Source organism: Puntigrus tetrazona, chromosome 22 (assembly GCF_018831695.1).
Source record: "Puntigrus tetrazona isolate hp1 chromosome 22, ASM1883169v1, whole genome shotgun sequence".
In the NCBI taxonomy this organism is placed as follows: domain Eukaryota; kingdom Metazoa; phylum Chordata; class Actinopteri; order Cypriniformes; family Cyprinidae; genus Puntigrus; species Puntigrus tetrazona.
The window spans coordinates 2,232,869-2,242,868 of record NC_056720.1 but is presented as its reverse complement, the minus strand read 5'-3'; the positions used below and the strand labels follow the sequence as shown (position 1 = coordinate 2,242,868).

General features: G+C 40.0%; 2 protein-coding genes across 3 annotated transcripts in view; both read right to left on the bottom strand.

Moving 5' to 3' along the window:
* The window catches only part of lim2.2 (lens intrinsic membrane protein 2.2), a 3,417-nt gene extending 1,947 nt beyond the window's left edge, over window positions 1–1,470 (bottom strand). Inside the window, exons 1-2 of one of the 2 annotated variants that reach the window (XM_043222366.1) lie at window positions 1,273–1,470; window positions 1–88 (exon numbers count right to left, since the gene is read on the bottom strand). The exon at window positions 1–88 is cut by the window's left edge and continues 110 nt beyond it. In XM_043222366.1, coding sequence (XP_043078301.1) covers window positions 1–68 — 68 coding nt within the window. In that variant the 5' untranslated portion in view covers window positions 69–88; window positions 1,273–1,470. The other variant, XM_043222367.1, reaches the window with a different exon arrangement.
* Window positions 1,471–1,905: 435 nt separating this feature from the next.
* The window catches only part of ftsj3 (FtsJ RNA 2'-O-methyltransferase 3), an 8,371-nt gene continuing 276 nt past the window's right edge, over window positions 1,906–10,000 (bottom strand). The window contains exons 2-19 of the mRNA XM_043223355.1: window positions 9,833–9,938; window positions 9,144–9,190; window positions 8,993–9,072; window positions 7,711–8,005; window positions 6,152–6,267; window positions 5,849–5,953; window positions 5,659–5,759; window positions 5,494–5,580; window positions 5,270–5,419; window positions 4,477–4,612; window positions 4,200–4,402; window positions 3,777–3,894; window positions 3,490–3,704; window positions 3,317–3,402; window positions 3,138–3,240; window positions 2,863–3,046; window positions 2,593–2,687; window positions 1,906–2,513 (exon numbers count right to left, since the gene is read on the bottom strand). Of these exons, the coding sequence (XP_043079290.1) occupies window positions 2,264–2,513; window positions 2,593–2,687; window positions 2,863–3,046; window positions 3,138–3,240; window positions 3,317–3,402; window positions 3,490–3,704; window positions 3,777–3,894; window positions 4,200–4,402; window positions 4,477–4,612; window positions 5,270–5,419; window positions 5,494–5,580; window positions 5,659–5,759; window positions 5,849–5,953; window positions 6,152–6,267; window positions 7,711–8,005; window positions 8,993–9,072; window positions 9,144–9,190; window positions 9,833–9,938 (2,477 nt within the window). The 3' untranslated portion in view covers window positions 1,906–2,263. The remainder of the gene's footprint in view (window positions 2,514–2,592; window positions 2,688–2,862; window positions 3,047–3,137; window positions 3,241–3,316; window positions 3,403–3,489; window positions 3,705–3,776; window positions 3,895–4,199; window positions 4,403–4,476; window positions 4,613–5,269; window positions 5,420–5,493; window positions 5,581–5,658; window positions 5,760–5,848; window positions 5,954–6,151; window positions 6,268–7,710; window positions 8,006–8,992; window positions 9,073–9,143; window positions 9,191–9,832; window positions 9,939–10,000) is intronic.

Below are 10,000 nucleotides of genomic sequence, written 5' to 3'. Positions count from 1 at the left end.
GAGATGACGAGGAGCACGAGGGCCGCCCCTCCACACAGAGAGGCCCCGCCCACCAGAGTGAACGCCATCAGAGGATCGGAACGCCCTCCTGCGCAAAGGCGCGCGCGCGATTACTAACGCTCACCGTGCACGTGTGCGATTTTATAAGAAATACATAACATTTATCAGCATAACAAACCATTATTATTAATAATAATAATACAGTATGCGATGCATTTAATAATAAAGCTACAGCTTACAAACAATAACAATTAAACATTTGTGTAAGTTTTATAACAAATACACAATATATAAACAATATTAATACATTTTAGGATAAATTAAACATTTGCGTAATTGTATAATGTAACCTAAAACATTTAAACACTACTAGATTATAGCACGGATTAAACCCAACTGTTTAATTTCTTACAATATACAAGATTTAAACGTATGTTCTACCAAAAACTTTGCAAGAAACGGGTCACAATAAATTCAAAAACTCAAATATTAGCTTTAATAGCTTCTATAAACGACTTATTTCATTAATAAAAAGTTAGTTATAATTAGATTTTTGTCATTTAAATCATTATAATAAGATGCGTAAACATCATACTGCCATTACGTTGATCACATTCCACAAAAGCATACAGAAATCTATCATTTTGCTTCTAATTAACGCTATATGTCGATACTGAGGTAAAAGTCAACAAACTTTTCCCGCAAGTTCACTACTATTTTTTTTTTTTTTACAAACAAACAAACCGTTTGGCCGTGGTCCTCCAGCGGTTCCCTTCCGCTCCCATCGACCCGTTTATGAACAAAAGCCGTTCTGTGCGATCAGCATTTGGCTCGAATCGAGCCGATCAATCAAACTTCACCCGTTCATCACGAGAGCGTTCTGAATGCGAAGCGTTTGCGCAGCACAAACAGGATCAGCACATTTCAAACTACAGCTGAACGCTGCCAAAACACACACACACACACACACACACACACACACACACACACACACACACACACACAAATCACTCATTCACAGACAAATAAGAGAGCCATTCACGATGAAACTCGCAAAACGCACCATAAACGCATCGCGAACGGTCACGGAGAACAAGCCGCGCTTTTGTTCCCGCGGTTTTAAGATTTAAAAGACGAGCGTAACGGTCAAATCATTCCAAGACTCCCCTCAAACGGCAACGAACTTTCCTTTTAAAACACTTAACGGAGCGAGTAAAGGCGTGTTAAAAGGCTCGAATCAAGTTAATAGACACCCCGTTTATCTTCTTATACCTCTCTGACGGTTGCTGCCCGTCTCCCGCGAAGATTGCGCTCCGTGCGCGCGGTTCTGGGGGTTTTAAGCCCACCGCGCCCGGCCGTCATTGTTCGGGCCACAATAGAGCGAATCATCCAGTCAGACATGTGAGGTGTGAGGTAATCCGCATCTTTCACAGCATCTCGTCCTCCCGCTCCTCACAATCCCGCCAGTCTTCTGCGTCACCGGCTCCCGCGGCGTGGGACGTTTCGTGACGCGCGTCGACGCCTCCGGTATTCCTCCACTGGCTGGAGGTCAAACCCACCCAGGACGCTTGGATTCGGGGGTTTGAAGGATGGAGAAGCGTCTACACATTTATTGAAACGTTCAAAAGAACAAACCTTATGGAAAACCAAACTAAACCTTACATTTTTGTCAGCAAAAGTTTCTTGGCAGAGAAGGTTATAATGAAAAATGTTCTCAGAAGGTTCTGGATGCTAACTTTAGCTGGGAAGTCCGACATTTAATCAATTCTCTTCGCATTAAAAATTGGAAGAAAATTCCAATAGTTATATTTCACATTTCCATCTCTCTCTCTGTCATACATATGAAAACTATACCAAACCACAGTAACGAGGGGAAAAAAAACAGTATTTAATTAAAACATCAAGTTGTCATTCAGTTTGTATTTATTTAAAATGTGGCACACACTCCAAACATATTTCTCACATATAAACTGGCATAATTAATTCGGAAAGGTCAGGAAGTAGGCGAATACGCCTGACGTTCATATACCACGAAGTATACGTTAGACATGAAAACACAGCATTAGAACAACGCTGAAAACCTCAGTCTGAGCCTCGTCCGATTGCTGAAACACTTATTTTTGTCAAAGTTTGAGCAAAACGGCGTGTCGCAGGTAACGAAAGGGCGGGGCTGGACGAGTAGTTTAACGTATAGCGCTACAGAGTCGCAAACGACACGAGCGGCTCAATCAATCAGTCTGAACCAGGAAAAGACCGTGGTCTATCAATTTTTATTCGCGCGTCCTTTTCCTGCCTTCATCCCCCGTCCTCCTTTCTGACCACGCCCTTTTTTGCCCCTCCCCCTCTGCTCCTTCCTCTGCGTGGCTCTAGTGTCTTTCTTCAAGCGTCCGTCCACCACTCTGAAAGCACCCTTGACTCCGGCGGGCCGGCGCACCCTGCGTCCTACGCCCTTCTTAGCCACGACGTACGTGACCTCTCTCTTCTCCTTTCCAACGCCCGCCTTCTTGTAGATGCTGCGAGCGAAGCAAAGGGAAAAAGATTAGCCGTCGGCGCGCTAGGAACGAAGCTAAGCGTACGTATGTCGAGACCGACCTCTTGAGCTGAGCCACCTTCTCTCGCTCGGAAATATCCACCGTGTTCACCACAGCCTCGGCCTTCTTCTTGGCCTGCTCCATCTTCTTCAAGGTCTACAGCAGAAAACAAAATCAAAGCGTGTATCAAACAAAGCTATACAAAGTAAATTTAAAATGCAACTATATATTTTCGCTACTATTAATATTATTCGTTATTAGCCTTCTCATCTCTTCGCATCTGTTCTTAAATTGCGAATTTGTATTTTTTAAGACGTCAGGACTGTCTCACCCGTCTCTTCTTGCGCGCTTTGGCCTCTGCGACGCGTCTGACCGGCCGGGCGTTGATTTCCCGCCATTTCTGCTTGTATTCTTCCACCATTTCCTTAGTGACGGGAACAGGCCTCTTTCTGTGCTTCTTTTCGTCGTCAACGAACCAGGCGGGAACTTCGGTCATATCCTCAGAATTCGCAAACCTACGAGAGCAAGCAAAAAGACAACGTTACGAAAAACGCAAACTTACGAATAACGCAACTGTCAAAGTCGTTAGTTTTGTTAGAGTTTGACCTATGGAAGGAGCCGTCGACTAGGTCTCGCGCTCGCTTTTTGGACGTAGCGATCTGAGCGCCGAGAGCCAAACCCTCCGCATTGAGAATTCGTGCACGTTTGTCTGCGAAGAAAAACAACATAGACGTTTAAATCTACTATTCAAAATGTAACGATATTAAACGTGATTCTGAACTGACTTATTTTTTCAACTGGAACGACTTGAAAGCTGTCATCATCCATCGCGTCAATGGCCGGCGAAGCTTGTTTCATTTGAGCAATATCTCTGTCGAAAAAACCAAAATTTTTTTTTTTTTTAGAAAAACAAAATAGTATAGAAGTGTGAATAATAACAAAAATATGCACGTCTCACATCTCATCATCGCTGGTGTCATCGTCATCGGAGTCGTCGTCGTCTGCATTTACTTCCTGCGAGGGTGCGGCCACTTCCTGTTCCTTCACGACAGGCTCCGCCTCCGCTTCCTCTGCTTTTCTCTTTTGGCCTTTTTTGGTCTGCAGAAGCTGGGTTTGTTTCAGTTCGCTCAAGGCATCGGCGTCGCCATCCAAATCCAGCTCGGCAAAGATGTCCTGCGCAACGTAAAGACGACGTTCAGTAAAGTAACATTTCTTTAGTTTGAAGTCTAAACGCTCAAGTCACACCTTGCTGAACCACATGTCGGTCTCGCGATCTCGCTTCTCGTCTTTTCCTTCCAGTTCAACGATTAACTCATTCCCTTTCGCTGCTTCTTCGTCCTGCGGTTCGCCTGCGAACGAAACTCTGCAAAAAACGTAAAAAAACCCCAATAAATTCCTAGGAAAAAAAATATTCATATGGAGCATTGAAAAGTTAATTTATTGAAAAGTACATTGTTACTTTAGATCTTTAATGTTAATTTTTGTTATATGGTTACATTTTGCATAAAACAAATTGCAAAATTTTTTGTAATATATATATATCAAATTTAGCATTTATATTGAGAATTTTTTTAAATTCAATTTATTAAATTTATAAAATATATATTTTACATATTTACTTTAACAGATACAAACATGTTCCACAGAAGGAATGAAAAAGAACCGCACTTTTTCTTCTTAGGCATCTTTTCCTCGATTTCTTTCTCTTTCTTCTGGATCTCCTCGAGATCGTCCGAGTCGAGTTCAGAGGCCAGAGACATGCGCTCGTCTTCATCCTCGTCTTCGTCAGAGATGTGCAGGTCGTCCTCTTCCTCCTCCTCCACTAAAGCATCGGCATCCTTCATGTCTCCCTGCGTGATTTCACTCAGTCCCTGAACACACACACACACACGTCAGGACGAGCTCAGGAGTCACTCAGCGTCCCGGGGACCTGCTGCTCTCTTACCTTGGCCTTCTTGATGGCGTTGAGAGAGAACACGGAGGAGTCGCTGGTTTCAGCGATAGAGACGCCGGGGAGATCCATCTTCAGCTCCACTCGCTCTCTCTGCTTTCGCTTCTCCTTCAGCAGCTTCTTCTTCTTCCTGTTAACCAACAAACAACACGTCACACCTGTTAGTCGCACATGACAATTTAAGCTTCAAACAGCATGTTATTACTATTATAAAAAATAAAAAAATAAAATACACAATGATTTTTTGTCATATATATAATTATGAATGTGTGTTTTGTTTTATAATATATATATATAAAATTATGATTAAAAATATAGTGAATTTTTGTTTTATATAGTTTTTTGCAATGTGTATATATATATATATATAATATACATATATAACATAATATATATATATATATATATATATATATATATATATACATACATGCACAATTATATTTATGATTTTTTTGTTTTGTTTTAAATATATTTTTTAAAATATATAATTTTTAATTTTATATCATAAAATTAATATATGTTTAGATATTATCATACAATTCAATTGATTTTTTATAATTCAAAACACAAAAACTGCATTACAACCCCAAAAAGGGAATAATTAGGCTATTAATTTATTATTTATAGTGTAATATTGATTGTTTATTGTATTAATAGTTTCTTTAACTGCTAAATATATTTTATTACATTAACGTTTAGATTAAATTATTACAGAACGTTTACATTAAGTCACTGTATCAGAAAAACAACTCTAGTAATAGGTTAAACAGGGAAATGAATCTACCGTTTGAGTTCGGCGAACTCTTCAGCCTTCATCAGCGCTAGCTTCTTCTCCAGCTCCTCTTCCTCACCGTCCTCCTCATCCTTCGGCTCGCCTCCCTTTCTCTTGCTCTCCTTCTCGTCGACATCGCCATCGCTATCGCTGTCGTCCGAGCTAAAACCGCGACGAAACACACAGTTATCAAGAGAATCTGAATCTACGATAAGTGTGCTATGACAGCGACGTACCTCATTTCCTGCTGCAGCTGTTTGGCTTCCTGTCGCAGCTTTCTAGCCAGGAACTTCCTCAGCTTGGATCTCCACGACAACAGCAGACTAACAACACAACAGCCAATCAGATTTGGGCTCGGAACACTGACTGCCCATATATGGTCAACAGGCACAGCGACTCACCGCAGTTCCTTTCGGCCCAGGACTTTAATATCGGTGCAGCACTCTCTGATCTCTGGTGAAGTGATGGGGTGAGACTCCAGCTCGGGGTTATCGAAGGTTATCTGGAGCATGAACGGACGGAAATTAGACGTAGAAACACGCAACATGCAATGCCCACCAATGGCTGGAATATAGCGGCTTGAAATCGTACTTTATTGGCTTTGCTCAAGAAATCGACCGGGTTTTCTGCTTTTAAGAATTCGGTCACTGAGAAGGTGTGATACAGAGTGAGATCGCCATCGCTGTAGCCTTCAGCCTGAAACAAAGCAGAAAAATATATAAAACAAATCCATAACAAGGTTTTAAAACCCATAAATTAAGAGTTTTTATAAAACAACACACTACTATAGGCCTAAATGTTACACGACGTTGAATATAACTCAATAGATATCATAAAATAATGACTAAATTTAAGCTAAATTAATGCAAACATAAGTAAAATAGCAAGACGTACCTTGGGCTTTTTAGTGCTGACCAGCTCTTTGACAGTTTTCACTTGTATGTCGACCTCTTTGAAAGCGTGTTTGGGGTCGAAGAACTTGTTGTCGATTTTATCCGGAGCCAAAAACCCTGAAGAACAGAGAAACATGAGCGACAGACAAGTGAGAAAAATTATATGACGTGAACGATAGCTAGAGCGAACAAACGATAGAACAAGCTAACGATAGGTAGAACATATGATTGAAAGTAAAAGATAGCTAGAACAAGCGATAGCTAGAACAAGCGATAGCTAGAACATATGATTGAAAGTAAAAGATAGCTAGAACAAGCTAACGATAGCTAGAACAAGCTAACGATAGCTAGAACAAGCTAGCGATAGCTAGAACAAGCTAACGATAGCTAGCTAGAACGAAGCTAGATATAGCTAGAACAAGCGATAGCTAGAACATATGATTGAAAGTAAACGATAGCTAGAACAAGCTAACGATAGCTAGAACAAGCTAACGATACCTTGAACATATGATTGAAAGTAAACGATAGCTAGAACAAGCTAACGATAGCTAGAACAAGCTAACGATAGCTAGAAACATAAGCTAAAACAAGCGATAGCTAGAACAAGCTAAAGATAGCTAGAACAAGCTAACGATAGCTAGAACAAGCTAACGATAGCTAGAACAAGCTAACGATAGCTAGAACATATGATTGAAAGTAAACGATAGCTAGAACAAGCTAACGATAGCTAGAACAAGCTAACGATACCTAGAACATATGATTGAAAGTAAACGATAGCTAGAACAAGCTAACGATAGCTCGAACAAGCTAACGATAGCTAGAACAAGCTAACGATACCTAGAACATATGATTGAAAGTAAACGATAGCTAGAACAAGCTAACGATAGCTAGAACATATGATTGAAAGTGATAATATATCATTTGAAAGATAGCTGAAAAAACAAAAAAAAAACAAAAGCTAGAACAAACGCGTAAAAGTGATCGATAGCTAGAACGAATAAACGATAGAACAAGTGATCGACAGCTAAAACAGAAACAATAGAACATGTGAATGATATCTAGAACAAATAAATGAAGGAACAACAGAACAAGCTAACTATACCTAGGGAGCAACAGAACAAGTGAACGATAGCTAAAACAAACAATATATAGGATGATAAATACAAACTAAATCAATAGAACTAATTACGTAGAACAAAAACAAATGATACAGAGAACAATAGAGCGAAATAAAGGATAGAAGAAAAGGGAAAACAAAAAGACAGAGCAAACAACACAGAATGAAAGAGAATGGGAAAACATCGCAAAATGGAAAAACGTTCCGATAGGAAAAAACAAACAATCAGCTGGAACAAATAAACAGTAGAACAAGCGAACGATAGCTAAAACAAAAACAATAGATGCAAATGATATCTAAAACAAATAAATGAATTAAAATAAATCCACGTTTGATTTTCACACTGATAACTTCCACACCGATGTGAATAATATCGTGTATCGTCGTCCTCGCAGCCTGACGTTCAACTGATAGGACGGTACTGTAGAACAAACGAGATTTACCCTGGCAGACGACGAAGATCTCGGCCGACTCGTTCCTGGAGGCCTGGGGTTTGGTGGCCTGCACCTTCTTGAAGAACTGCTGGAAGATCCACATCAGGGGCTGGTAGTCTTTGGAGCGGAAGACTTTGGTGATGAAGGTGCCTCCTCTGGTCAGGAACTCGCAGGCCAGCTTGAGCGCCATCAGAGTCAGGTTAGCCTGCGAGAACGCGTCGTGCTGCCAGTTGGCTCCCACGTTCAGCGCGCCGTCGTTCAGCACCACGTCCACCTTCCAGGTCTGCAGCTCCTTCCTGAGGGCCTGAGCGGAGACAGGCGTCACCGAACCAGTCGCCCGGCTCGATTTTAACGGAACGAGATCGGAGGCGTTACCGAGCAAACGAAGCGGGCATTTTATTAGGCTTTTGCTGCGCATTTCTTCGTAAAATTTAAACGAATTTTAAAATGCCACTATTATGGATTTTCGAAGATGAGCTTTTACGCCGTAACAGATCTAGTTGAATGAAAAGAAAACCTGAGTCAACATTGAATCATTGAAACAAGTCGTTATCAAAACAAATCCCAAGTAGGGTTGCGCAATATACTGTCAGCGATAATATCATAATTGTAGTTTTGGCGATATGTGATTTGACATTATATAGTATTTTGCAAAAAAAAATCTAATAAAAAAATAAGGTGGTTTTAACGTTTTTGAAGTCGGGGTCTGGCGACAGCAACTTTAGCGTAGCTTAGCATAGATCATTGAATCCGATTTAGACCAGTAGCATTGCGTTTAAAAAGAGTTGGTATTTGTCCTTTTTAAAACTTGGCTCTTCTGTAGTTACATCGCACACAAGGACCGATGGAAAATAATAATAATAATAATAAAAAGAAAACATTTTCCAGGCCGATATGGTTAGGAATCGTGATTTTACGCAGCGACTTTGGAAAACAGTCCCAAGATAATTTTCCGCCGGTTTTACTGCACGATACGACATCTACACGATATAACTACAGTAGGGTTTTAAATTAAAAAAAAATATTGAAACTCTTTGGTCGTTTTTAATGCGATGCTACTGGTCTAATCGGATTCAATGATCTATGCTAAGCTATGCTATAAGTGCCATCACTAGACCCGGAGATCGGCTGAATAGCTAAAAAAAACAAAAAAAAACCGGTAAAACTTATTAATTCTGAGGGAAGTTTTTTTCCAAAAAGTGAAGCGTTTCGTTAAATTGCGCTCCGAAAACAACGTTTTCGCGGGTTTGGAACGACACGGAGGCTAGTGCTTAACGTCTCAACCACGCACCTGTCTGCACTTCTCCGTGGTGATGTCCTCCTGCAGCGTGACCACGTTCGGGATGGGTTTGATCGGCACCAGATCCACACCTGAACAGAAAACAACAGGTCAAACCCGGAGTCTGCGTCTCCGTCCGGCGCCTCGCTTCTAAAGCACTCACCGATGATCAGGCTGGACACCGGCATGAACTTCGACGCCACCTGCAACCTGAACGAGAAGAGAAAGACGCTTTTACCATGTTTCAACATTTACAGTAAACCTGTAAAGTAATGAATAAATAAATCTATAAATAAAATCACCACCGTTTCTTTAAAAATTACATTTATATTAAATACAGACAATTTTAAACATAAAACATTGTATTCTGTAGAAATTGCTGTTTTTATTTAATTTATTATTTGTATATTGTATTATATGTACATTATTTCAATTAATTAGATGTTACAATGTAATTTTACTTAACCATTAAGAGAAAATACAGAAACATAAGAAAACAAAAAAGGAAAAAAAAATTTAAAAAAATGAGGGAGTTTAAAAAATTAAAAATTCACAGAATAGCAATTAAAACTATATCTAACAAAACAATAACAGGATTTTAGGTAAAAATAAAATTGATTTGACAGAAAAAAAGCAGAATTTGGGAAACAAAAATAATATCAGGGGGAAAATTATAACTAATTTGGAAAGAATAAAACAGATGTTGTGTGAAAATAAAATTGATTTAAAAAAAAAAAAAAAGGAAGAGAGTAAAATTTAAACAACGAAATCAATTCAGGACACAAACGGGATTTAGGGAAGCAGGGCTCGAGTAAACCAGTTCAACATTAACTAGCAGGTTAGTTGACCCACCATCCTCCGGGAGCCGCGCACAGATCCACCAGAGCGCGAGCTTTCTGAAGAAACTGGAACTTCCGGTTGAGCTGAATGAGTTTAAACGACGATCTGGAGCGATAACCTGAAGAACAGCACGATATAATACTAGATTACACTCATTACAGACCCGACATTCACGCATGA